Source organism: Indicator indicator, chromosome 11, assembly GCF_027791375.1.
Source record: "Indicator indicator isolate 239-I01 chromosome 11, UM_Iind_1.1, whole genome shotgun sequence".
Lineage (NCBI taxonomy): Eukaryota > Metazoa > Chordata > Aves > Piciformes > Indicatoridae > Indicator > Indicator indicator.
In genome coordinates this window covers 16,603,602-16,631,598 of record NC_072020.1, presented here as the reverse complement: position 1 = coordinate 16,631,598, position 27,997 = coordinate 16,603,602, and the positions used below count along the sequence as shown (strand labels likewise).

General features: G+C 52.6%; 1 protein-coding gene across 1 annotated transcript in view; it reads left to right on the top strand.

Moving 5' to 3' along the window:
- The first annotated feature begins 642 nt into the window (after positions 1–642).
- Positions 643–27,997, top strand: part of ZNF804B (zinc finger protein 804B) — a 59,013-nt gene continuing 31,658 nt past the window's right edge. Inside the window, exon 1 of the mRNA XM_054385143.1 lies at positions 643–816. Within this exon, the coding sequence (XP_054241118.1) occupies positions 664–816 (153 nt within the window). The 5' untranslated portion in view covers positions 643–663. The remainder of the gene's footprint in view (positions 817–27,997) is intronic.

Genomic DNA, 27,997 nt, shown 5'->3' with positions numbered 1-27,997 from the left:
CTCCAGCCCTACCCCTCCTCCACCTCCCTCTCCCCACCTCTGTCCCCCCCTCTCCCCATTCCCATTCTGCTGGAGTCTAAGCGAGAAGGACCGAGCCGAGCCGAGCCGGAAGTAGCGGCGGCCTGGGGCATCCCCAGTTGTGCGAGGCCAGCGGCGGCCGCCACCACCCAGCCCGGCGAAGCGAGGAGCGATGGGGAGCAGCCTCCAGCCGAGCTGCAGCGCAGGAATTCCCTCCTGGATGTCGGTTGCTGGGGGCCTGCTTTGAGAAAGAGGAGGAGGAAGGCTGGAGGAGGAGGGGAAGGGGCCCGGTAAGAAGGGGGCTGTGCAAGTTGAGTTCTGCCTTTTTCTTCTTCTTCTCCTTCTCTCCGGGCCCGTCTCCGATCCTGCGGAGCAGCATGCAGAGGGGTCTCCGCGCTGCCTCGGATGTGCTTGGGGTGCTGCTGCCGCCCCCCGCCGAGCATCAGCCGCCCGCCGCCGGCAGCGCGACCGCGGGCGCTGGATGAGACGGCAGCGGGCAGGTGGCTGCTGCGCTTCCCCCTCCCCAAACCCCCGGGTCCTTCGTGCGGGCTCCTGCTCTCAGGAAGAGCCGCTTCGTCTTCTTCCAGACCCCATCCCGAGCAGGGGCTGGGGAGCTGCCCCCGTCCCGCAGCCCGGGGGTCCCGCATGGCGTGTTACCTGGTCATCAGCTCCCGGCACCTCAGCAACGGCCACTACCGCGGCATCAAAGGCGTCTTCAGGGGACCGCTCTGCAAGAAGGGCTCCGGATCGCCGGCAGCTGCCACCTCCTCCCTCCCTTCCTCCATCGCTCTCCGCACGGTAGGAGCGGGACCGGGAGGTTGGTTGGGTGGGATCGGGGCCGTGGGATGCCCCAGAGGGGATCCGGTGCAGCGTGCGTGGGTACCAGGCTCCGTCCGGTTCGGTGCTCAGCGGGGGATTCCGTGCAGGTTGCGTGGGTACGAGGCTCAGTTCTGCTCGATGCTTGGTCGGGCACCCAGTGCAGGGTGCGTGGGTACCAGGCTCAGTCCTGCGTAGTGCTCGGGGGTTGGGGGGGAGGCTCGGCTCGGTGCTCGGAAGGGACTCGGCGCACGGTGCGTGGGTACCAGGCTCAGTGCCGCTCGGTGCTCTGGGATGGGTTTGGTGCAGGGTGCGTGGTACCACGCTCGGTCTGGCTCGGTGTGGGCAATGCTTTTTCCGGGAGTCTCGGGAAAGTTTCTCTGTCACTCGTTGGAGAGGGGAGGGGGGGGTGGTGTCTGTGTGAAGGGATGAGGCTGGGGGTTGACCTTTAGGTGAGGTTCTCCTTGGAGTGCATCTGGTAGCACATCTCTGAGAGCATCACTTCGGGAGCACATCCCAAAGCGCATCTTGCCGGTGAAAAGGTCAAGTCCTGATGGAGGCAGGAAAGTTGGAGGCTGCCAGAGAGGAAAGGTGCCCTGTTGGTGTCAGTTTAGTGCCTGTCTCAGGGATTGATGATGTGGAGGAAGGGAAGTGGTAAACCTTCTGTTTTCAGCTGCATAAAACAACAAAGTCATTTGTGCATTTGGCTGCGTGCAGCCTGTGGTGAAGCATCTGCCAGGGATGGCATCCAGGCAGAACATCCACGAAGTCTGGAGAGGTCCTGCAGAGGCTACAGACCCGTTGGGCTGCCCTTGATGGTCTCTGCGAGTTGCTAAATGCGTTCTGTAGGAACCCCGAGGACAGCTGCTGAAGGCTAGGGGCAGTGGGATGCCCAGGAGAGTTGCAGGAAGAGGGCAGAAGGATACCCACGGGGAGCTGCTGGGGTTTGACTGGCTGGCACCAGAGCACTGTACCTCTTGACAGTGGTAGTTGTATCATAAATGCTGCTGTGGTCACAACTGAACTTTGCGTGTCAGTGTGGTGGGTCTCAAGATGTGAGATACTGAGGCATACAGACCTGCAGAGGATGCTTGTTTGGGACTTGTGGAGGTACTCAGGGGCTCTTTGATATCCCTACTGGTTGGGGTCCTCCTCTAGCTTTGGCATTGCCAGGTCGTGCCTCATAACACACCCCAAGCACCTGCTTGTGATGACAAAATCTCAGCTTTTGGGTTTAGGGCAGAAAGTGACAAATATTTCATTACACTTCTCAAATCCCTTTGGTGTCGTAGGGCAGCAGGGAGACAGCACTTAGAGGTCCTCCCCTGTACTGCTGCCTCTTTCATGTACAATATCACCCAGCTGTGCTGCAGGCATCATCAATCAGATGTTGACTGAGCTGTGTTTATGTTCTCTGACCCGTGGAGCTGAGCCACCCTTTTGTGTGGAAGCTCTCAGAAGGCAGCAGCCCTTAACTGAGACTGCTGTGCAAAATTAACTGAGATTGCTGTGCAGAATTCTGGAGGTGAAAAGAAAAAGGTCTCAGAGAGCTCAAGAGAGAAGAAGCTTGGTCCTAAATAATTGGCATTTGGTAGAACTTTAACAACCAGTCTTTGAGTTAAGGAGGATCAGGGCTATCAGAAAATGCATTCCAAATAGTTTTGTGTCCCAAATCCTTCACTTTCCAACTTCTTTCCCTTGCTTTCTAGCTGCCTACTGAGGATGCATACCACTGCTCTCAGTCTAAATGCTTAATGAAATAAATCTGATTGCCTGACTTCATTAACAGAGCATCATTTTTTAACAGGGTTCTGCTGCCAGCTGGGAGCAATCTTTGTTTAATTGCAAATACCTGAGACAAAGACCAACAAATTAACTAAACTGAAACATCTGAGCCTGGAGGCAGCTGTCTGGAGTTTAGTGGAAAAGGGTGGGAGAAATTAACAAAGGTGAAAAAAAACCACAGGTGCCTTTCACTAGGTAGAAGAATTAATTCCTGGAAGCTTCCCACAGTTGGAAAAAAGTAGCAAGAGCACTTTGTGCTGCTTTTTGCTGGGGTAGAGCCTCTTGTTTGTCTGACCTGACCAGGAGTTTACATGGTTTGGGACTCTGCCTATAGAAAAGGTTGAATTTTAGCAGTCCTTGGCTTTCCTTGTGAATTCTTTCACTCCTCCACACACACGTGTCCATGGGGTTTGTCTTTATTTTGTTCTTTCAGTGGCCACTCTTGATGCCAGTCAGGCTTTAGAGTTGATAAACTAACTCCTGTGGGGAGGGAGTGGTGGGCAGCTCATGGAAAGGTACAGGAACACATCAATGTTTTATTAATGCTGGGTAGCTGTAACTCCAAACCTCCTTTGTGTGTTGGATATTTAGCATTTGATTGATACTTAGCCCAGTCTCAGTGTAGCATTTGCTGCTCTTTTAGACATTTCTGCTTTCTTGTTTTCATCTGGGAGGCCAGATTTTGGGAGGAAAACAAAGTAAATACCAATTTGCTCTGAAGCAGTGAAAGCGGGCTTGTGCCTGCAGACGCTGGGGTGCAGGGAGAGCTTTGGCTGCAGCAGCGCCAAGAACCAGATCTGCATGACTAGAAAGACTCATAGAATAATTTGACCTTCAAGATCATCCAGTTCCAACCCCCTGACATGGGCAGGGCCACCTCCCACCAGCCCAACTTGCTCAATGTCTCATCCAACCTGGCCTTGAACACCTTCAGGGAGGGGGCATCCACAACCTCCCTGGGCAACCTGTTCCAGTGTCTCCCCACCCTCATGGGAAAAGATTTCCTCCTAATGCCTCATCTCAGTCCTGCTTCTTCTCATTTCCCCTAGACTGTCATCTAGAAAGGTTGGAACAAGAGGTCCTTGGGGTTCCTCACAAGAATCACAGAATCAACCAGGTTGGAAGAAACCTCCAAGATATCAAGTCCAACTGATCACCTAACCCTAACTAATCAACTAGACAAGCTGGCATGCTGCGATTCTTCCAGTTTGAAAGCCCATAGAGTTGGACAAGACCTCTGAGGTCATCCAGTCCAGCCACGATGTTAGGTGCTGCACGTACCTCAGACTGATGATGTTGCCTACAGGGTTTTGGAGTCCTGGGCAGATGACAGTGATCGGTGCACTGGTTTTAGTTTTTGCACTGGGGGCAGGCATGCTGTGAAATCCCCCTGCAGCCCAGCCTGCTCAGAGCTTTGCTGCCACCTCTCCCAGACCTGCAAAAGCCTCGACTGTGAAATTCCAAAGCCAGGTTTTGCAGGATACAGCAGAAAGTGGTGCTGGGGTTTCAGCAGATGGCCCCCTTGCTTCTGAATCCCTTCTGAGCCCAGGATGTTAGGAGGGTGGCACTGCTCTGCTTGTGGCTTTGAGGTGAGGTACAAACCAAGCATCATTTACTGCTCAGTGTTTGAAGACCCCTTTGTGTTTTGAAGGAGGTGGAAGACTCAGAAGTCCTGGGGCTGTAGCCAGCTTCTGGCTTGGCTAATTATTTTCCTTCCCTTGTTCCCTGCAGCTTCAGCTGAATGCAGAGGTTTTGAGGTCCTGCTGGAAGCTGTTTTCTATTCAGGCTCTCAAGCATCTACTCTGTTGTGCTGCCTCATGTCTTGGGGTGTGGGGTTGGGAAATGCTTCTCTGCTACACAGAATGACCTCTGAGCTCATTAGAAGAGGGCTGCATCAAAAGCAGGGAGAGCACCAGGACAGGGAGGGGATTCCACCCCTCTGTTCTGATGAGACCTCAATTGCAGCACTGCATCCAGTTCTGCGGCCCCCAGGAAAAAAAGGACATGGAGAGGGTCCAGAGGAGGCCACCAAGATGATCATAGGGATGGAGAACATCTGCTGTGGGGACAGGATGAGAGTTGGGGCTGCTCAGCCTGGAGAAGAGAAGGCTCCAGGGAAACCTTAGAGCTGCATTTCAATATCTGAATGGGACCTACAGGAAGGCTGAGGAGAGACAGGCTGCCCAGGGAGGTGGTGGAGTCCCCATCACTGGAGGTGTTCCAGAAACATGTGGCCATGGTGGTGTTGGTTGGACTGGATGATCTTGGAGGGCTCTTCCAACCCAATCAGTGCTATGATTCCTATCTCTCTGGGTGGGCATCACTGAGGTGCTGGAACAGGTGCAGAGAAGGGAGACAAAGATGGGGAAAGGTCTGGAGTACAGAGCTGGTGAGGAGTAGCTGAGAGACCTGGGGGTGGTGGTGTTGTCATTCTCTCAAAAGAAGAAAGGATCCAAATGCTGGCAGTGTCAGCTCAAAGCTGAGCCCAGCACCTCATGAGTGTTGTGGAGCTGCTGCCTCCTCTCCTGAAGGGAACTTGTTGTCTTTTCCCATGCATGGTGACTGCCCCTGCCCAGTCAGCTCGAATTAAACTGGCTGCATGTTCTCCAGCAGCAAGAACTTGGAACCTACATTTGAGTTTAGCCTTTCCTGCTGCAGCCTGAGGACAGGAGGAGGAACGTGGAGGGTTTTCACAGAACACTGGAAATCTTGTGGACATCTGACCGCCTCCCTCCCCTCTGCTCTGTGCATTCATTGGGCAAAAATAGATCCCAGCAAGCTGGGAGAAGGGAGGGGAAGAACAAAATGAATGTAGAAATGAATGCTGTGTGAAGGAATAGAATCAGAGAGTCATTTGGGTTGGAAAAGACCTCTAGGATCATCCAACCCAACCATTCTCTAACTCTATCAAGGCTGGGGCTAAACCATGGCCCTTAGCACCCCTGCTCTGGCTCAAGTTGCCCCAGGGGAGGTTTAGATTGGACATGAAAGAGTTCTCAAAGCCTGGCACAGGCTGCCCAGGGAGGTGGCTGAATGCCCATCCCTGGAGGTGTTTCCAAGAGGCAGAGATGTGGTGCTGAGGGACATGGCTTAGCCCCAGCCTTGGCATAGTCAGAGAATGGTTGGACTGGGTGATCCTAGAGGTCTTTTCAAACCCAAACAATTCCATGACTGTATGAGTATGCAAACCATCTGCTTGTTACTTTAGGAGGTGTGGCAGAGGTTTTGTATCTAAACCCATCCTGAGGACCAACCCTGTGAATTTGTCAGAGGCATAGCAGTGGAGTTAACTCAATTTAGAGACTTGGTACTTTCATTCTTCATTGGAGGTCACTGATTGAGCTGCAGGTTTAGTGATCACAACAACTGCTGCAAACAGACTCCCTGAGCCCTCTGTGTGAACCAAATACAAATGGTTGAGCTTCCACACATCTGAGAGATGCATAAGAGGGTTAAAAAACACTTCAGAGAAGTAGGGAGCTCTTCAGAAAAGATTGAGAAGAAAAATCAGCAGGAGAAAAGCTTTTACAAGTGAAAGGAGAACACAGGGAAAGAGGCATTATAATGACAGTGATGGGGAAAAGACCTTGAAGGTTTGACCCAAGACATTGAGGGGATGGAACAGGTCCAGAGAAGGGCAAGGAAGCTGAGGAAGGGTCTGGAGAACAGGGCTGGTGAGGAGCAGCTGAGGGACCTGGGGGTGTTCAGTCTGGAGAAGAGGAGGCTGAGGAGAGACCTCATTGCTCTCTACAGCTCCCTGAGAGGAGGCTGGAGCCAGGTGAGGGCTGAGCTCTTCGCCCTGGGAACAGGTGACAGGAGGAGAGGAAGTGGCCTGAAATTGTGCCAGGGGAGGGTTAGGTTGGACACGAGAAGAAACTTCTTGACTGCAAGAGTGGTCAGGGATTGGCACAGGCTGCCCAGGGAGGTGGCGGAGTCACCATCCCTGGAGGTGTTCCAGAAATGTGTGGCTGTGGCATTTGGGGCCATGGTTTGATTACCATGGTGGTGTTGGGTTGCTGGTTGGACTGGATGGTCTCAGAGGGCTTTTCCAACCCAAGCAATTTTGTGAAAAACAGGGAGGAAAAGATGTTGGGAATTTGTAGAAATGTGAAACTAGGGAATAGCAGAGCCTTTGGAAGGAGCAAAGATGCTGGGGATGTTGTGATGAAGACATTTCCCTCTTCCATGTGTGTGGCTTTTCCTAGTTTGGAGATGCCCCACAAATCTGGTTGGATGGCTGCTGAGTTTGTTGTGGAAAGCAGGAATTTCTGAACTTGGTTTTTGACAGCAAAGGAGTAGTTTTTTCTGTTCCTCTGGATAGGGATCAATATCTGGAACAGGTTGCCCACTGAGGTTGTGGATGCCCCCTCCCTGGAGGTGTTCAAGGCCAGGCTGGATGAGGCTTGAGCAAGCTGGGCTGGGGGGAGGTGTCCCTGCCCATGGCTGGGGGTTGGAACTGGATGACCTTTGAGGTACCTTCCAACCCAACCCATTCTGTGACTGTATGAATCTCAGGAGGTCCTCTGGAAGGGGAATGTGGTGCTCGTCCAAGATGTGGGGCCACACTTGGCTCAGACCTTGAAGAACTTAGAATTTGGAAAAACACTGGGAGGAAAAAAAAAAAGCAATGGTTTGGTGTTTTTTCAGTGATGGCCCACAAAGCTTTGCATGGATTTGTTCAGCCTGTCTCATATTCTTCAAGCTGCAGAGGAGCTTTGGAGTTTGCAGGGGACCATTAATAACTGCTGCACCTTGCAGCCCAGCTTCTCTGCCTGACACCCATTCAGCCCTGACTGTCACAAACTGCTGCCACACAAAGGGCTCTGCAGGCCCAGGGAGCTGAAACCATTCATTTCTCACCACATTTCAATGGGCTGCTTGCTCATTGGCAGCTGTGTTTGTCAGGAAGGGTTTTTGCATGATGAGTCAAGCCCTGCTTGTTCCCTTTCTGCTTCTAGAGTGCTTTGTGGCACCCCCACTGCTGGGCTGGTGCTAGACAAAAATGAAAATAAAGGTTTTGGCTTTGGTGGTTTTTTTAGTATTTTCTGTAAAGGACTTTAAACATCTTCTGGATGTGGCTCATTTGGGGCTGATGCTGTTACTTGGCAGAGGAAAGGAGCTCCAAGGTCTGAACATTGCTCTGAATCCATCTGGTTTTCAGGACTGATCTGACTGTGTCCAGCTCTGGAATGCCCAACACAAGAGGGACATGGAACTATTAGAGCAGGACCAGAGGAGGCCACCAAGGTGAGCCAAGGGCTGGAGATCCTCTGCTATGGGAACAGACTGAGGGAGCTGTGGTTGTGCAGCCTGGAGAAGAGAAGGCTGCAGGGAGACCTTAGAGCAGCCTGCCAGGTTTTGAAGGAGGCTTCCAAGAGAGCTGGAGAGGGATTTTTGACAAAGGCATGGAGTGACAGGGCAAGGAGTGATAGCTTGAAGATGGACTGAGATGAGCCATGAGGAAGGAATTCCTGCCTGTGAGGGTGGTGAGGCACTGGGACAGAGAAGCTGTGAAGGCTCCAAGCCTGGAGGTGTTCAAGGCCAGGTTGGATGAGGCCTTGAGCAAGCTGGGCTGGTGGGAGGTGTCCCTACCCATGGCAGGGGTTGGAAGTGGATGGTCTTGAAGGTCCCTTCCAACCCAACCCATGCTGTGTTGTTATGAGTAAGAGGTGTGAGTGCTAATGTCCTGTGCTATAGAGGACACTCCATCGAGTCCATTATTCATCATGCTGGGGGCTGAAGTTTTCCAAACTTCCCCTCTCAAGCAGAATCCAGCTTTTGATGACCCATCTGAGGTGCTGATTCTGAGGGGGACCCCCAGCTAATGCAGTGTGAGTGTGAGGATGTGGCTGCAGAGGAAGATTTCAAAGTGGCTGCTCAAGTGAAGTGAAAAAACCTTCAAGAGTGCTGCCCCTGGTTCCAAAGTGTCGGACAGGCTTACTCCTGTGAGCTGCAGAGACACTTTGCCATTTCATGCTTGGGATGTTGCTCTGGGCTCTGCTTCTGAAGGCTGATTTTTTTTGGTCACTTTTATCTGGTCTGCAAGGAGGAAACCAAAGAAAATCCAATTTTCAGTGGGTGAGGAGGTTGCTGCTCGAGTGCAAAGTCACCTGCTGCAGGAGAGGGAGCAGGGCTGAGTCTGCTGCCTCTATCCTTCCAACCCCACCATTCCATGAGCCTACAATTCCCTGATTTCCAGACAGTTTGTTTACCTTTGCCACTCCTGAGGCATAGAATTGTTTGTCTGGTATTAATCAGATGTTTGGTTTCCAGCTGATAACAAACACGGAGCCAATTAGGAGCACAAATTGAAGAAAGAAGTTGAAACTTTATGACCCTTAATTAGAGCTCAGCAAATATTGAAACCATAATCAGATAGGATGAGATTTCCATCTCCTGGTAACGTCTGGCAGGCCCTGAGCTTGCATCTTTGCTTTGGAGTCACAGCTTTGCTAGGGTTGGAAGAGACCCCTAAGCTCATCCAGGCCAACCATCAACCCAGCACCATGGCCACTTAACCATGGCCACTTAACCATGGCCCCAGGTGCCATCTGATTTTTGAACACCTCCAGAGAGGGGCATTCAGCCACCTCCCTGGGCAGCCTGTGCCAGGCTTTGAGAAGCCTTTCAGTTAAGAAGCTTCTTCTCATGTCTAACCTGAACCTGGTGCAACTTTAGGCCATTTCCTCTCCTACTGTCACTTGTTCCTAGGGAGGAGAGCCCAACCCCCACCTGAGAGCTGTAGAGAGCAGCCTCCTCTTCTCCAGGCTCAGCAATCCCAATTCTCTCAGCTGCTCCTTACCAGCCCTGTTCTTGTGACCATTGCTACCCTTCTCTGGACCTGCTCCAGCCCCTCAATGTCCTTCTTGGAGTGAGGGCCCCAAAACTGAACCCAGCACTCCAGGTGTGGCCTCCCCAGTGCTGAGTGCAGGAGGACAATCCCTGTCCTGCTCCTGCTGGCCACACCACTGCTGATCCAGGCCAGGATGCTGGTGGCCTTCTTGGCCACCTGGGCACACCCTGGCTCATCTCCAGCTGCTGTCACCCAGCACCCCCAGGTCCTTCTCCTGCACCTTTAGCACATGATGTATTTAAGGCAAACCACCTTAATGCAGATTCTGTCAGCGTCCTGCCCTTCAGGGGTGCCAGGAGGACAATCAAATCAGCTCAGGCTCAGCTATTACATATTCAGGACAATCTAATGCATACACAACCCAGCACTCAGACCCAGCCTCCAGCCCATCAAATATTTAACATGGAAAAAAATGTACAGTTCAGAGCCTCAAACGTGTCCCAGCATAAGGACATGGAGCTGGTGGAGTGAGTCCAGAGGAGGCACAGAGATGATCCAAGGGCTGGAGCACCTCTGTTCTTGCACACCTCCAGGAATGGTGACTCCACCACCTCCCTGGGCAGCCTGTGCCAGTGCCTGACCACTCTTGCAGTCAAGAAGTTTCTTCTCGTGTCCAACCTAACCCTCCCCTGATGCAAAACTTCCTCTCCTCCTCTCACTTGTTCCCAGGGAGAAGAGCTTGACCCCACCTGGCTCCAGCCTCCTCTCAGGGAGCTGTAGAGAGCAATGAGGTCTCCCTCAGCCTCCTCTTCTCCACACTAAACACCCCCAGGTCCCTCAGCTGCTCCTCACCAGCCCTGTTCTCCAGACCCTTCCCCTTCTGTGACCATGGTTTTGTACCACACTTGGTGGAGTTAGAGGAAGGTTGATGAACTTCCAGGGCCTTTCCAACTGAAATGATTCTGTGATTCTAAAAGCTGCTCAGCTCCAGGTCAGTGTCACTCCTGTTGGTATCTTTCCATAATCATCATTCTCAAATCATAGAGTCCTGGAATGGTTTGGATTGGGAGGGACCTTGAAAATGTGCAGAAAGGTTCTGCAAGATCATTTTCTTTTCCTGCCAATGTTGTCTGCTCTCAGCATTTTAGTAGAAAGCCCATAGCTGGGGTAGAAAATGGATATAGCTGACTGGCTTTGTGTCTGTGCTGGTTCCTTTTGCTCTTTGCTGGATAATTTCCACGTGCATTTTAGCAACCATCCCCCCAAACGTCAGCCTCAGAGGCAGAGATCATGGATTTAGTGCCTTGTGCTCCAGAGATTGCTCTATTTTTGCTAAATCTTCAGTCAAAGTGGGGAAGCAGAAAATGAAAAATGCTGCTTTCTTTTCACTTTTTTTTTTTGCCTCTCCTGGATTTCAACCCCTTTGAAGAGGCCAAATCTTCCCCCAGGAGACTCAGAGGATAGGATGAGAAGTGCTATTTATTAGCTGCAGCCTTCTGTCTTTTACATATGGTGGGGAAAAAAATCATAATTGTATTTGTAACAGTTTTAGGAAAGAGTTGAACTGCAAGTTAAGCTCTTAGCTGCAGAAAGGGTTTGACTGTTTGGCTGCAGAACTGGAAGTTCCATGGAAATGGAGTTGGTTTTGATGGAATGTTTCTCCCAGGGTCAGACCAGATTCTCAACACCACAAAGACTTGGCCCATACTTGATTCTTTGTATTTCCCATAGGTTAGCCCCGTATCAGTGAGGTCCAGTTTGATTTCCCATACCTTATTCCCATATCTTTGAGCTCCATTTGCATTTCCCATACCTTAGCCCTGTGTCTTTGAGTTCTGGTTTGCTTTCCCACACCTTGGCCCCATGTCTTTGAGGTCCATTTGGATTTCACATACACTTGTCCAATGTCTTTGAGATCCATTTTTGATTTCCCGTATATTTGTCCCATGTCTTTGAAGTTCATTGCATATTAGAAGAAGGTTCTTGACTGAAAGGGTTCTCACAGCCTGGCACAGGCTGCCCAGGGAGGTGGCTGAATGCCCAGCCCTGGAGGTGTTTCCAAGAGGCAGAGATGTGGTGCTGAGGGCTGTGGTTTGGCCCCAGCCTTGGCAGAGTTAGAGAATGGTTGGGCTGGATGAGCTGAAAGGGCTTTGCCAACCCAAAGCATTCCCTGATTCTGTCTCACAGCCCTTTGGTTCAGTGTAATTACTAATGAGCAATTAAAGAGAAGCCATTAGATGAAGTACATTTTAAATCTCAATTAAGGAGCCACTGCTGTGGCTCATTAAAATAATTGGCTAAATGACAACTAGGAAAAAAGAGCCAACATATGCCAGGACCAAAAGGGTTAGTTGGAGGAAGCCCCCACACAAAGCAACTCTTTATTGTTTGGGTCCTGCTGTTGCTCAGTGCTCAGGTCCTGAGTTAGTGCTCAGTGGTGGAGGAAATCATGAACAGGAAGAGCTCCAGCACCCAGATAGCTACACCTGGGGGTTCCAGAGTGTCCCAACCATCATTGCTCCGTCTGACTGGAGCCATTTTTATCACACAACACATCAACTTGGAAGGGACCCTCCAAGGTCACCTTGTCCACCCCCCCTGCAGTCAGCAGGGACACCTCCAACTAGAGCAGGAGGCCCAGGGCCACATCAAGCCTGATCTTGAATGTCTGCAGGGATGGGGCCTCAACCACATCCCTGGGCAGCCTGTTCCAGTATTTCACACCTTGATTGTGCAGAACATCCTCCTGCTGTCCAACCTAAACCTGCCCTGCTCCAGTTTCAAACCATTTCCCCTTGTCCAAGCACAAGAAGGCCACCAGCATCCTGGCCTGGATCAGCAATAGTGTGGCCAGCAGGGATTGTCCCCCTGCAGTCAGCAGTGGGGAAGCCACACCTGGAGTGCTGGCTTCAGTTTTGGGTCCCTCACTCCAAGATGCACATTGAGGGGCTGGAGCAGGTCCAGAGAAGGGCAAGGAAGCTGGGGAAGGGTCTGGAGAACAGGGCTGGTGAGGAGCAGCTGAGGGACCTGGGGGTGTTCAGTCTGGAGAAGTAGAAGCTGAGGGGAGACTTCATTGCTCTCTACAGCTCCCTGAGAGGAGGCTGGAGCCAGGTGGGGATCAAGCTCTTCTCCCTAGGAACAGGTGACAGGAAGATAGGAAATGGCCTGAAGTTGCACCTGGGGAGAGTTAGGTTGGACATGAGAAGAAACTTCCTGACTGCAAGAGTGGTCAGGAACCGAAACAGGCTGCCCAGGGAGGTGGTGGAGTCCCCAACCATGGAGGTGTTCCAGAAATGTGTGACCATGGCACTTGGGGCCATGGTTTAGTGGCATGGTGGTGTTGGGTTGATGGTTGGATTCAGTGATCTTAGAGGTCTTTTCCAACCCAAAAATTTCCATGATTCTCTGACAGATCCCTTGATAAGCTATCCCTTCAATTCCACTGAGCTATGGAAACCAAGGAGTCCTCTTCTACAGCTTCATCTAACATTGCAGTGGGGTGAGATTTCTGTTGGCTCTTCAGATCAACAAGATAGGAGGGTGAGGACAAATCCAGTGCAGAGCAACAAGATTACTGTGAAAATTTGCTTTGGGTGTAGAGCTTTAGATGCCTTTGATCTGCTGTAAGCATCTGAGGCTCAGTGGCTGAGGCATCAAAATCCCTGCCTGGCTGGTTTTGAAGTGAAATGCTTGGTGGATTAGAAAACAACCCAAGTGGTAGCCCCCAAATTAAAAGCCTGATGTGCAGATTAAACAGGCTGTGAGCTGAATTCTACAGGGAGAGACAACACTGAACAAGCTGGTTTTTTTTCCTGTGTTAAACTGGGCTATTTGCCTAATTTAGGCAAAATGCAACATCACAGATTCCACCAAGAAGCACTGGGGGCGAAAGGGACCTGTGAGCATTCCAGTAGTCCTCAGGGCTCAATGCTGAGGCCAGTTTTGTTTCACATCTGTATCAGTAGTCTGGGTGAGAGGATTGAGGCTCCCTCAGTCAGTGTGCAGGTGACACCAAGCTGCCTGCAGTGTTGGTCTGCTGGAGGGCAGGAAGGCTCTGCAGAGGGACCTGGACAGGCTGCATCCATGGGATGAAGCCAATGGGATGAGATTCAGCAAGGCCAAAGGCTGGTCCTGCACTTGGGTCACAACAACCCCATGAAGGCTCCAAGCTGGGGGCAGAGTGGGTGGAAAGTGCCCAGCACAGAAAGACCTGGGGGTGCTGAGTGACAGCAGCTGAGGATGAGCCAGGGTGTGCCCAGGTGGCCAAGAAGGCCACCAGCATCCCAGACAGGAGGAGGGGAAATGGCCTTAAGTTGCACCAGGGGAGGCTCAGGTTGGACATCAGATGAAACTTCTTAACTGAAGGTTTATCAGAGCCTGGCACAAGCTGCCCAGTGAGGTGGTGGAGTCCCCATCCCTGGAGGTGTCTGAAAGAGGCAGAGATGTGGTGCTGAGGGATGTGGGCTAGTGGCAGTGGCTTAGCAGCAGTGGTGGGACAGTGAGCTCTGGGTGAGCTGTTGGACTTGATCTCAAAGGCCTCTTCCAACCTCCACAGCTCCATGGTTCTAAGTCCCATCCCAATTTATGTAGCTGTCAGGCAATGAACCATGGTCAGCCTGCTGCCTTGTAACCCTCACAGCTCTGTGGCTTGACTGCCTTTCCTCACTCACTGGCTTCCCCACTGCTGCCAGCAGATGTAATTGTCAGGACCTTGCACGACCTCCCTAATTCCTCTGGCAGTCCCTTCGCGTTCCAGGATGTCACTATGTAGAGCTGACCCAGCATGACCAAACACAGTGAGCTGGAGGTGCTGGGGCACTTGTGAAGTGTGTAGAAAAACAAATATTGAATGGGAAAGAGAAGGCAAACCAAGAAGTCCCTGCTGAAGTGACAAGAGAGTGCAGAAAGGAAAAAAAAAAAAAGAAGAAGAAGGAAAAAAAACAGTAGAAGGTCACTTAAAGTGCAAAATTCCACCTATGAGATGCCAGAGAGGTCAAGAACCAACAATATTTGGGTGGGTGAAAGTACAGATAACTTAAACCAGATAAACTCCTGTACTTTAGGTGGCTTCATGCACCTCCCATTGTTCAAGGGGCTGGGGGAAAGATCCTCTCCCAGTAAATCTTCCCCAGCTCCCATCTCTGTGCAGAATTGCTGCTTGTCTTCAGGAGAGGTCAGAGCTGCTTGTGTGCTGCTGGGAATGGTGAGGAGCCCAGACGACCCAGACAAGGACCTTGCGTGGGCTGGCATGAAGTTCAACACAGCCAAAGGCAAGGTCCCTGCACCTGGGGCAGGGCAATGCCAAGCACAAACCCAGGCTGGGTGGAGAATGGCTGGAGAGCAGAGCTGAGGAGAAGGACTTGGGGGTGCTGGGTGAGGAGCAGCTCCCCATGAGCCAGCAACGTGAGCTGGCAGCCCAGAAACCAACCCTGTGCTGGGCTGCATCCAAAGCAGTGTGGGCAGCAGGGGCAGGGAGGGGATTCTGCCCCTCTGCTCTGCTTTTCTCTGCTGAGACCACACCTGCAGTGCTGGGGCCAGCTCTGGAGCCCCCAAAACAAGGAGGATCTGTTTGAGTGGGTTCCAAAGAAGGCCACCAAGATGACGCAAGAGCTGGATGCATGCTGTAGCTAAGATTTTTCAACTGAGTAGAAGCAACTCCTAGATCCCAGGTGCTCATCTGTGGTCTCTGACATCTACCACAGACTATCAGACCTGGAACCCTCTCCACAGGAGGATTCCAGTCCTTAGCAAGCTGCCCACGTTTTGACAAAGGCTCTTCTACCTGCTGCTATTTCTGTGTCAAGAAGAAGGTGACAAAATCCTTCAAGTGAGATGTCAAAAATATCTTTCCTACTGTTCCTTAACCTCCAGGCACCTGGTCTCCATGGTGCTGCAGGATGGGGAGGCCAAGAGGGAGGAAGCTTTGGTTACCAGACACTTCAGCATGCTTCCACCTGCAGGGGAGAGGAAGGGAGAGGTTCTGCTTAGAGGTGTTCCAGAAACATGTGGCCATGGCACCTGGGGCCGTGGTTTAGTGGCCATGGTGGTGATGGGTTGATGGTTGGACTGATGGTCTCTGTTCCAACCCAAACAGTTCTGTGTCACTGTGAGCTCAGGTACAGCTGAGGGAAAACAAGGAACAAAAGGCAGCAGCAGAATGTCAGAGCTCTGGGTGCTCCCTGGCAGAGGCAGCAAGAGAATCTCTGCATTTCACTTTGCAAAACCTCCACAGGAGGACTCAAATCTTACCACAATCCCTTTGGTTTTCACCTGTCTGCAGAACTGAACACCCTGTAGGTATTCAAGAAAGGTGTGGCCATGACTCTTGGGAACATGGTTTGATGGCCATGGTGATGTTGGGTTGGACTCAGTCTTAGAGAGCTTTTCCAAGCCAAATCTTTCTGTGATTCTGTGGTTTAAGCCTTTCCAGTGTGAGCAGCTCTGAACACAGCAGAGTCCCCCTCAAGATCTCAAGCCATGGGGATGCTGCTTTGAAAAAACAGGGATGAAATGAAAGTCCCTGAGCACAGCCAGGGTGTCCTGTGCTCCTTGGCACCTTTTTCCACGTTGGGGACATCATCAGAAGTGTCTCTTGGCTGTGGATAATTAATGTCATGGCCCTGTGCTCCTGGCCTGGCACGAGCTGGTTCACTGTGAGCAGAAGGTGAGAAGAAATGATGATTGCTCAGCAGCTTCCACGGCAGGCTGGAGGCGAAGGGCCCTGCAGATGAGGGGTTCTAAGGCCTTGCTGCTGCCCTGCCACAGTTCATAGATCTCCTCTAAACAAAATCTCCTCTGAAAGAGACTCCACAGCTGCCTGGGGAACACCAAGCAGGTCCCTTTGTCAGCAGGAACCTCAGTTTGTGTTTTGCTTCAAAATGCTCCTCATGGAAAGGTGCCTGGAGAGTGGAAGGGCAAGTGGAGGGTCCTGCAGCTGGGGAGGAACAACCCCTGCACCAGTACAGCTGAGGGGTGACCTGCTGGAGAGCAGTTCTGTGGAGAAGAACCTGGCTGTGCTGGGGGACAATAAGCCAGCAATGTGCCCTCATGGCCAAGAAGGCCAATGGTGACCTGGGGGCATTCAGAAGAGTGTGGCCAGCAGGTTGAGGGAGGTGTTCCTGCCCCTCTGTTCTGCCCTGGTGAGGCCACATCTGGAGTGTTGTGTCCAGTTCAAGAGGGACAGGGAACTGCTGGAGAGAGCCCAGTAGAGGCTACAAAGATGCATCTCTGTGAGGAGCATCTCTGTGAGGAGGAAAGGCTGAGAGCCCTGGGGCTGTTGAGCTTGGAGAAGAGCAGTCCCAGAGGGGCAATGGCTTTGAGGTGGAAGCAGCTTGACTGAGATGAGCCATGAGGAAGCAATTCTTGCCCACGAGGGTGGGGAGGCACTGGGACAGGGTGCCCAGAGAAGCTGTGGAGGCTCCAAGCACGACAGAGTTACCTAAGAACATGGTAATGGTTGGGGTTTCAAAGGTTTTCCTTTACCTGCAGCCACTGCAGACAATACTGCTGCAGCCTTCTCATTCTCCTCTGGCTTTTCTGACTGTGCCTACAGAGGGTGTTTCTTAACCACCTCCTGGCAGCAGCAGAACAGAAGCTGTCAGCACTCTCAGCCTGGTGATTTCTCTCATCACAAAGAATGGATCAGATGTTTCCTGGGTTGCATAAATGGGGTCAGTGCTGCCCTACTCGGGAAACAACAGCTCAGGCTGCCAAAGGGCTGCCTGAAGAATTCAGCCATCCCTGGGACACATTTTGCTCCTCCACTGACAGCAAGCCTGCACAAAGCTGGCTTTTATGGAATGATGGAATGGTGGGAAGGGACCTCTGCAGATCATCCAGTCTGAGCCTCCTGCCAGAGCAGGATCACCCAGGGCAGGTCACACAGGAACACATCCAGATGGGGCTTGAAAGTTTCCAGAGAAGGAGACTCCACAACCTCTCTGGGCAGCCTGCCCCAGAGCTCCAGCACCCTCACACAAATGAAGTTTCTCCTCCTGTTGAGGTGGAACCTCCTGGGTTCCAGTTTGTATCCATTACCCCTTGCCTTATCACAGGACACCACTGAACAGAGGCTGGTCCCCTCTTCTTGCCCCCCACCCCTCAGATATTTATAGACGTTGATCAGATCCCCTCTGGGGCTGCTCCTCTCCAGGCTCAACAGCCCCAGGGCTCTCAGCCTTCCCTCCTCACACAGGTGTTCCAGGCCCTTCAGCATCCTCATGGCCTCAGTTGGACTCTCTCCAGTAGTTCCTTGTTCTTCTTAAACTGGGGAGCCCAGAACTGGACACAATGCACCAGATGAGGTCTCACCAGGGCAGAGTAGAAGAGGAGGAGATCCTCCCTTGACCTTGGGTGCACTCTTTGTGCCCCCTAGGAGACCTTTGGCCTTCTTGGCCACAAAGCCACATTGCTGTCCCATGGTGAACTTTTTGTCCAGGAGGACTCCCAGGCCCTTCTCCATGCAGCTGCTTCCCAGCAGGTCACCCCCAGATCTGTCCTGGTGCAGGGACAGGATTGTTCCTCCCCACCTTTCTGTGTCTCTTGCTGCAGATTTGTTCTGCTAGTTGCCAATTCAGTGCTCCACAGATGGTTGTGGAGGGCTGTCTCTATCATTTAGCTGTGACTGATTCCACAGGGCACAGCTTGCTGGGGCTGTTTCCTCATGCCAACACCCAGGGCTCTGATCCTAATGTTTGTGGAAAACAAACGGAAAATTCACTTCCTGTACATATTTGAATATGAAGCCCTCAGAACTTGCCTGCCATGACCATTGAGGGCTGTGAAACACAGAGCTAGGAGATTTCCAGATGTTCAGGAGAAGCTAAACAAGGTCGAGGGCAGACTGTGTGCAGCTGTGACTGATACGCAGGGAATGGTTGGGTGGGAAAAGCCCTCCCAGACCGTCCAGTCCAGCCAGCAACCCAGCACCACCATGGCCACTAAACCATGGCCCCAAGTGCCGTGGACCCCCTCCAGGGAGGGAGACTGCACCACCTCCCTGGGCAGCCTGTGCCAATCCCTGACCACTCTTGCAGCAAACAAATTTTTCCTCATCTCCAACCTAAGCCTTCCTGACAGGCCCCTGATGGCAACCTGCTGGGAGGACACCACCTTATTCATTGAAGATCACTGCTACACTCCCTGCAGTGAGCCACTGAAGGCTCCTTGTGTCTGAGCTCACTCTGTCAGAGCTGCAGGAAGCCCAGCTAAAGCTGCTTTTAAAATGCCACCATGGACCTAAGGTTTCTTGAAGTCCCCAAAGAGCAAAGCAATTTCAGGAGCAGAGCAAGAGAAACAAGGGAGGGAAATGAAATCAAAGCAGTGAGGGCAGGCTGGGCTTGGTCCTGGAGCATCCAGTGGTGATCAGAGAGAGCAGAGAGGAGAGGGGAGGAACACTGAGCAGTGACATTCTGTGGCTGGAAGGGCTTGTGATGACAGAGTGAGGGGTGATGGCTTTGAGCTGGAAGAGGGGAGATTGAGACTGGAGATGAGGAAGAAATTCTTGACAGTGAGGGTGGGGAGACACTGGAACAGGTTGCCCAGGGAGGTTGTGGATGTCCCTCCCTGGAGGTGTTCAAGGCCAGGCTGGATGAGGCCTTGAGCAAGCTGGGCTGGTGGGAGGTGTCCCTGCCCATGGCAGGGGATTGGAACTGGATGATTTTGAAGGTCCCTTCCAACCCAACCCCTTTTGTGGTTCTATGATCAAGGTTGGAGATGACCTCGAAGATCAAACCAGCCTCCTTCTGGCACCTCTTAAGCAAAACCCTGTTTACTGACAGGCTTCTTTCCCCTGGCCTTGCAGTCAGCACCACTGGCTGTTTGCTGGTGCTGTGCTCAGATGCATTCCAAGGTGGCTTTATGAAGCACCAAATTAAATGTTTCAATTAGAGCTTCTCTGGCCTGCTCAGCAAAGATCTGAATGAAGCCCTGGAGGTCAGCCTTAAAAGAAAATAAATCTCCCTGCCTGGATTTTCCTGCACTGGGAGAAGCTGTTTCAGACTGGCAATTCAAATGATTTCTCTCCCTAGAGGAGCTGACAGACATCTCCTCTCTTTTCCTCAATTACTCCCATTTTGACTCCTTTTTCTCTGCTGTTCTGCTCATCTGATTCTGGAGCAAAAAGGACTGTGAGACTTTGGTGAGTGTAAGCCTGGAGTTGGGATCTGTGAGCTCCAACTTACAGAAGCAGAGACTGATTGGGGTTGAAAGGGACATTCAAGATCCTCCAATTCCAACCCCCTGCCATGGGCAGGGACACCTCCCACCAGCCCAGCTTGCTCAAGGCCTCATCCAACCTGGCCTTGAACGCCTCTAGGCTTGGAGCTCATGGTTATTCTTATCTGGGTAGATGGAAGCATTTAAGATGTGGCTGTGTCTTCATTTGCTCTCGGTCTCTGCAGACCAGCATAGATTATTTCCCATGTTTCAGCATTAATAAATGTGAAGCAGCTCAGTCATTCATCTGGTTAGAGCTGGGCTGCTGAACAGGTCTGGATGAATGACTAACCACTGCAAGCTGACCCACGGGAGCCATTTATCTGAGAAGAGGACCTGGGTGTGCAAGCTTGGAGTTGGAATTTTCCCTGCTGAAAGCACTCAGAGCTGCTTGGAAGCAGCACAAACACAAGGCTCCAGGCTGGGGGCAGAGTGGCTGGAAAGTGCCCAGCACAGAAAGACCTGGGGTTGCTGGGTGACAGCAGCTGGAGATGAGCCAGGGTGTGCTCAGGTGGCCAAGAAGGCCACCAGCATCCTGGCCTGGATCAGCAATGGTGTGGCCAGCAGGAGCAGGGCAGGGATTGTCCCACTGCACTCAGCACTGGGGAGTCCTGGGTTCAGTTTTGGGTCCCTCACTCCAGGAATGACATTGAGGGGCTGGAGCAGGTCCAGAGAAGGGCAAGGAAGCTGGGGAAGGGTCTGGAGAACAGGGCTGGGGAGGACCAGCTGAGGGACCTGGGGGTGCTTACTGTGGAGAAGAGGAGGCTGAGGGGAGACCTCATTGCTCTCTACAGCTCCCTGAGAGGAGGCTGGAGCCAGGTGGGGGTTGAGCTCTGCTCCCTAGTGTCATGTGATAGAAGGTGAGGAAATAGCCTGAAATTGTGCCAGGGGAGGGTCAGGTTGGAGATGAGAAGAAATTTCTTGACTCGAAAGGGTTCTCAAAGCCTGGCACAGGCTGCCCAGGGAGGTGGCTGAATGCCCAACCCTGGGCAGGGGGGGGGGAGGTCTGTGGTTAATTGTGTGTGTGGCATCTTCTAAAACTGTGTCCATGATTCATTTGGAGGCCTTGCAGTCCACACACAAGCTCAATAAATTAAACCCAACAACCTCTTCTGAACAATGATTTCTTGACACTTGGCATCATCTTTTGTGTCACACGAAGGGGAAGAAAGCCCAGAGAGAGCTGTTAATTGACAAGGTAAGGAATAATCCTTTGATTAAGGAGCTACAGGCTGGCTGGGATGGACTCTGCTTGTCACTTCTAATTCTTTTTAATCTCTGTCTGCTTTTCATTAGCAGAGCTTCATCATCCTGATGGCCCTGCTGTCCTCCCTGCGATGGAGGCAGTGACTCCAGCTGTTGCAGGGGGGTGTTTATAGTCCCCAGGGACACTGCAGACCATTGCTTTGCCCATCAGCCTCTCTTCATACACAGCAGAACAGCACACGTGGGCTGCTGCTCGGTTCTCTGAGCAGAGCTCCTCTGTCCATCTGCCATGGCTTAATCCACCTAGGAAAATCAGCAGCCACTCGGTGAGGCAGCTAGGGAAGGGCTGCTGAGATTTCAGTCTTCCTCGTCTCTTTAGGAATTTTTCTGTCTTCTGTTTAGGAATTTTATGCCTTCCTCCTCTTCTGGTAGGATTTTCTGCCTTCCTCTCCTGTTCAGGATTTTCTGCCTTCTTCTTCTGATTAGGAATTTTCTGCCTTCCTTGTCTGTTACAATTTTCTATCTTCCTCTTCTTCTGTTAGGATTTTCTGCCTTCCTCTTCTGTTTAGGAATTTTCTGTCTTCCTTGTCCGTTAAGATTTTCTCTCTTCCTCCCCTTCTGGTAGGATTTTCTCTCTTCCTCTTCTTCCCCTGATCAGGAGTTGCTGCCTTACTCTTCAGCTGTGGTTTTGGCTTCCTGCTCTCAAGCTCCATGCCTGCTCTGCACTTTTCCTAACAGATGATACAGGTACTGCAACATTAATGAAAAGACTACTCGAGGTCTCATAACGCAGCTATTAACGTTGGGTTGTCCCTCTCTGGGTCCTCAGCTTTGTCCTTCTCTGGGTCCTCAGCTTTGTCCCTCTCTGGGTCCTCAGCTTTGTCCCTCTCATGTGTCCTCAGCTTTGTCCCTCTCATGTGTCCTCAGCTTTGTCCCTCTCTTGTGTCCTCAGCTTTGTCTCTCTCTGGGCCCTCAGCTTTGTCCCTCTCTAGGTCCTCAGCTTTTTCCCTCTCTTGTGTCCTCAGCTTTGTCCCTCTCATGTGTCCTCAGCTTTGTCCCTCTCTTGTGTCCTCAGCTTTGTCCCTCTCTAGGTCCTCAGCTTTGTCTCTCTCTGGGCCCTCAGCTTTGTCCCTCTCTAGGTCCTCAGCTTTTTCCCTCTCTTGTGTCCTCAGCTTTGTCCCTCTCATGTGTCCTCAGCTTTGTCCCTCTCTAGGTCCTCAGCTTTGTCTCTCTCTGGGCCCTCAGCTTTGTCCCTCTCTTGGTCCTCAGCTTTGTCCCTCTCTGTGTCCTCAGCTTTGTCCCTCTCTGGTGTCCTCAGCTTTGTCCCTCTCTTGTGTCCTCAGCTTTGTCCCTCTCTGGGCCCTCAGCTTTGTCCCTCTCATGTGTCCTCAGCTTTGTCCCTCTCTAGGTCCTCAGCTTTGTCCCTCTCTGGGCCCTCAGCTTTATCCCTCTCTTGTGTCCTCAGCTTTGTCCCTCTCATGTGTCCTCAGCTTTGTCCCTCTCTGGGCCTCAGCTTTGTCCCTCTCTGGGTCCTCAGCTTTTTCCCTCTCTTGTGTCCTCAGCTTTGTCCCTCTCATGTGTCCTCATCTTTGTCCCTCTCTGGTCCTCAGCTTTGTCCCTCTCTGGGCCCTCAGCTTTGTCCCTCTCTTGGTCCTCAGCTTTGTCCCTCTCTGGGCCCTCAGCTTTGTCCCTCTCATGTGTCCTCAGCTTTGTCCCTCTCTAGGTCCTCAGCTTTGTCCCTCTCTGGGCCCTCAGCTTTATCCCTCTCTTGTGTCCTCAGCTTTGTCCCTCTCTGTGTCCTCAGCTTTGTCCCTCTCTGGTCCTCAGCTTTGTCCCTCTCTGGGCCCTCAGCTTTGTCCCTCTCTTGTGTCCTCAGCTTTGTCGCTCTCTTGTGTCCTCAGGTTTGTCCCTCTCATGTGTCCTCAGCTTTGTCCCTCTCTAGGTCCTCAGCTTTGTCTCTCTCTTGTGTCCTCAGCTTTGTCCCTCTCATGTGTCCTCAGCTTTGTCCCTCTCTGGGTCCTCAGCTTTGTCCCTCTCTGGGTCCTCAGCTTTGTCCCTCTCCGGGTCCTCAGCTTTGTCCCTCTCTGGGTCCTCAGCTTTGTCCCTCTCTGGGCCCTCAGCTTTGTCCCTCTCTGGGTCCTCAGCTTTGTCCCTCTCTGGGCATTCAGCTTTGTCCCTCTCTTGTGTCCTCAGCTTTGTCCCTCTCATGTGTCCTCTGCTTTGTCCCTCTCTGGGCCCTCAGCTTTGTCCCTCTCATGTGTCCTCAGCTTTGTCCCTCTCTAGGTCCTCAGCTTTGTCTCTCTCTTGTGTCCTCAGCTTTGTCCCTCTCTGGGCCCTCAGCTTTGTCCCTCTCTTGTGTCCTCAGCTTTGTCCCTCTCTGGGCCCTCAGCTTTGTCCCTCTCTGGGTCCTCAGCTTTGTCCCTCTCTGGGTCCTCAGCTTTGTCCCTCTCATGTGTCCTCAGCTTTGTCCCTCTCTTGTGTCCTCAGCTTTATCGCTCTCTTGTGTCCTCAGCTTTGTCCCTCTCTTGTGTCCTCAGCTTTGTCCCTCTCTTGTGTCCTCAGCTTTGTCCCTCTCTAGGTCCTCAGCTTTGTCCCTCTCTTGTGTCCTCAGCTTTGTCCCTCTCATGTGTCCTCAGCTTTGTCCCTCTCTGGGCCCTCAGCTTTGTCCCTCTCTGGGTCCTCAGCTTTGTCCCTCTCTGGGTCCTCAGCTTTGTCCCTCTCATGTGTCCTCAGCTTTGTCCCTCTCATGTGTCCTCAGCTTTGTCCCTCTCTGGTCCTCAGCTTTGTCCCTCTCTGGGTCCTCAGCTTTGTCCCTCTCTGGGCCCTCAGCTTTGTCCCTCTCATGTGTCCTCAGCTTTGTCCCTCTCATGTGTCCTCAGCTTTGTCCCTCTCTGGGCCCTCAGCTTTGTCCCTCTCTGGTGTCCTCAGCTTTGTCCCTCTCTGGTGTCCTCAGCTTTGTCCCTCTCTGTGTCCTCAGCTTTGTCCCTCTCTTGTGTCCTCAGCTTTGTCCCTCTCTGTGTCCTCAGCTTTGTCCCTCTCTGGGCCCTCAGCTTTGTCCCTCTCTGGTGTCCTCAGCTTTGTCCCTCTCTGGTGTCCTCAGCTTTGTCCCTCTCATGTGTCCTCAGCTTTGTCCCTCTCTTGTGTCCTCAGCTTTGTCGCTCTCTAGGTCCTCAGCTTTGTCCCTCTCTGGGCCCTCAGCTTTGTCCCTCTCTTGTGTCCTCAGCTTTGTCCCTCTCATGTGTCCTCTGCTTTGTCCCTCTCTGGGCCCTCAGCTTTGTCCCTCTCATGTGTCCTCAGCTTTGTCCCTCTCTAGGTCCTCAGCTTTGTCTCTCTCTTGTGTCCTCAGCTTTGTCCCTCTCATGTGTCCTCAGCTTTGTCCCTCTCTGGGTCCTCAGCTTTGTCCCTCTCTGGGCCCTCAGCTTTGTCCCTCTCCGGGTCCTCAGCTTTGTCCCTCTCTGGGCCCTCAGCTTTGTCCCTCTCCGGGTCCTCAGCTTTGTCCCTCTCTTGTGTCCTCAGCTTTGTCCCTCTCTGGGCATTCAGCTTTGTCCCTCTCTTGTGTCCTCAGCTTTGTCCCTCTCATGTGTCCTCTGCTTTGTCCCTCTCTGGGCCCTCAGCTTTGTCCCTCTCTGTGTCCTCAGCTTTGTCCCTCTCTGGTCCCTCAGCTTTGTCCCTCTCTGTGTCCTCAGCTTTGTCCCTCTCTGGGTCCTCAGCTTTGTCCCTCTCATGTGTCCTCAGCTTTGTCCCTCTCTTGTGTCCTCAGCTTTGTCGCTCTCTTGTGTCGTCAGCTTTGTCCCTCTCTTGTGTCCTCAGCTTTGTCCCTCTCTAGGTCCTCAGCTTTGTCCCTCTCTTGTGTCCTCAGCTTTGTCCCTCTCTGGGCCCTCAGCTTTGTCCCTCTCTGGGCCCTCAGCTTTGTCCCTCTCTGGGCCCTCAGCTTTGTCCCTCTCATGTGTCCTCAGCTTTGTCCCTCTCATGTGTCCTCAGCTTTGTCCCTCTCTTGTGTTCTCAGCTTTGTCCCTCTCTGGTGTCCTCAGCTTTGTCCCTCTCTGGGCCCTCAGCTTTGTCCCTCTCTGGTGTCCTCAGCTTTGTCCCTCTCATGTGTCCTCAGCTTTGTCCCTCTCTTGTGTCCTCAGCTTTGTCCCTCTCTTGTGTCCTCAGCTTTGTCCCTCTCTGGGTCCTCAGCTTTGTCCCTCTCTGGGCCCTCAGCTTTGTCCCTCTCTTGTGTCCTCAGCTTTGTCCCTCTCTTGTGTCTTCAGCTTTGTCCCTCTCTTGTGTCCTCAGCTTTGTCGCTCTCTAGGTCCTCAGCTTTGTCCCTCTCTGGGCCCTCAGCTTTGTCCCTCTCTTGTGTCCTCAGCTTTGTCCCTCTCATGTGTCCTCAGCTTTGTCCCTCTCTGGGCCCTCAGCTTTGTCCCTCTCATGTGTCCTCAGCTTTGTCCCTCTCTAGGTCCTCAGCTTTGTCCCTCTCATGTGTCCTCAGCTTTGTCCCTCTCTGGGCCCTCAGCTTTGTCCCTCTCATGTGTCCTCAGCTTTGTCCCTCTCTGGGCCCTCAGCTTTGTCCCTCTCCGGGTCCTCAGCTTTGTCCCTCTCTTGTGTCCTCAGCTTTGTCCCTCTCTTGTGTCCTCAGCTTTGTCCCTCTCACGTGTCCTCAGCTTTGTCCCTCTCTTGTGTCCTCAGCTTTGTGCCTCTCATGTGTCCTCAGCTTTGTCCCTCTCTGGGTCCTCAGCTTTGTCCCTCTCATGTGTCCTCAGCTTTGTCCCTCTCTTGTGTCCTCAGCTTTGTCCTCTCTGGTCCTCAGCTTTGTCCCTCTCTGTGTCCTCAGCTTTGTCCCTCTCTAGGTCCTCAGCTTTGTCCCTCTCTGGGCCCTCAGCTTTGTCCCTCTCTTGTGTCCTCAGCTTTGTCGCTCTCTTGTGTCCTCAGCTTTGTCCCTCTCTGGTGTCCTCAGCTTTGTCCCTCTCTTGTGTCCTCAGCTTTGTCCCTCTCTAGGTCCTCAGCTTTGTCCCTCTCTGGGCCCTCAGCTTTGTCCCTCTCTGGGTCCTCAGCTTTGTCCCTCTCTGGGCCCTCAGCTTTGTCCCTCTCTTGTGTCCTCAGCTTTGTCCCTCTCTTGTGTCCTCAGCTTTGTCCCTCTCTTGTGTTCTCAGCTTTGTCCCTCTCTGGTGTCCTCAGCTTTGTCCCTCTCTGGGCCCTCAGCTTTGTCCCTCTCTGGTGTCCTCAGCTTTGTCCCTCTCTGGTGTCCTCAGCTTTGTCCCTCTCTTGTGTCCTCAGCTTTGTCGCTCTCTAGGTCCTCAGCTTTCTCCCTCTCTGGGCCCTCAGCTTTGTCCCTCTCTTGTGTCCTCAGCTTTGTCCCTCTCTGGGCCCTCAGCTTTGTCCCTCTCTGGTGTCCTCAGCTTTGTCCCTCTCTTGTGTCCTCAGCTTTGTCGCTCTCTAGGTCCTCAGCATTGTCCCTCTCTGGGCCCTCAGCTTTGTCCCTCTCTTGTGTCCTCAGCTTTGTCCCTCTCATGTGTCCTCAGCTTTGTCCCTCTCTGGGCCCTCAGCTTTGTCCCTCTCATGTGTCCTCAGCTTTGTCCCTCTCTAGGTCCTCAGCTTTGTCCCTCTCATGTGTCCTCAGCTTTGTCCCTCTCTGGGCCCTCAGCTTTGTCCCTCTCTTGTGTCCTCAGCTTTGTCCCTCTCTGGGTCCTCAGCTTTGTCCCTCTCATGTGTCCTCAGCTTTGTCCCTCTCTTGTGTCCTCAGCTTTGTCCCTCTCTGGGCCCTCAGCTTTGTCCCTCTCTGTGTCCTCAGCTTTGTCCCTCTCATGTGTCCTCAGCTTTGTCCCTCTCTGGGCCCTCAGCTTTGTCCCTCTCATGTGTCCTCAGCTTTGTCCCTCTCTGGGCCCTCAGCTTTGTCCCTCTCATGTGTCCTCAGCTTTGTCCCTCTCTAGGTCCTCAGCTTTGTCTCTCTCTTGTGTCCTCAGCTTTGTCCCTCTCATGTGTCCTCAGCTTTGTCCCTCTCTTGTGTCCTCAGCTTTGTCCCTCTCTGGGCCCTCAGCTTTGTCCTTCTCTGGGTCCTCAGCTTTGTCCCTCTCATGTGTCCTCAGCTTTGTCCCTCTCTTGTGTCCTCAGCTTTGTCCCTCTCTAGGTCCTCAGCTTTGTCCCTCTCTGGGCCCTCAGCTTTGTCCCTCTCTTGTGTCCTCAGCTTTGTCGCTCTCTGTGTCCTCAGCTTTGTCCCTCTCTTGTGTCCTCAGCTTTGTCCCTCTCTAGGTCCTCAGCTTTGTCCCTCTCTGGGTCCTCAGCTTTGTCCCTCTCATGTGTCCTCAGCTTTGTCCCTCTCTTGTGTCCTCAGCTTTGTCCCTCTCATGTGTCCTCAGCTTTGTCCCTCTCTTGTGTCCTCAGCTTTGTCCCTCTCTGGGCCCTCAGCTTTGTCCCTCTCTGGGTCCTCAGCTTTGTCCCTCTCATGTGTGCTCAGCTTTGTCCCTCTCTGGTGTCCTCAGCTTTGTCCCTCTCTTGTGTCCTCAGCTTTGTCCCTCTCTGGGCCCTCAGCTTTGTCCCTCTCTTGTGTCCTCAGCTTTGTCCCTCTCTGGGCCCTCAGCTTTGTCCCTCTCTGGGCCCTCAGCTTTGTCCCTCTCTTGTGTCCTCAGCTTTGTCCCTCTCTGGGTCCTCAGCTTTGTCCCTCTCATGTGTCCTCAGCTTTGTCCCTCTCTTGTGTCCTCAGCTTTGTCCCTCTCATGTGTCCTCAGCTTTGTCCCTCTCTTGTGTCCTCAGCTTTGTCCCTCTCTGGGTCCTCAGCTTTGTCCCTCTCTGGGCCTCAGCTTTGTCCCTCTCTGGTCCTCAGCTTTGTCCCTCTCATGTGTCCTCAGCTTTGTCCCTCTCTGGTGTCCTCAGCTTTGTCCCTCTCTTGTGTCCTCAGCTTTGTCCCTCTCTGGGCCCTCAGCTTTGTCCCTCTCTTGTGTCCTCAGCTTTGTCCCTCTCTGGGCCCTCAGCTTTGTCCCTCTCTGGGCCCTCAGCTTTGTCCCTCTCATGTGTCCTCAGCTTTGTCCCTCTCTTGTGTCCTCAGCTTTGTCCCTCTCTAGGTCCTCAGCTTTGTCCCTCTCATGTGTCCTCAGCTTTGTCCCTCTCATGTGTCCTCAGCTTTGTCCCTCTCTGGGCCCTCAGCTTTGTCCCTCTCTTGTGTCCTCAGCTTTGTCCCTCTCCGGG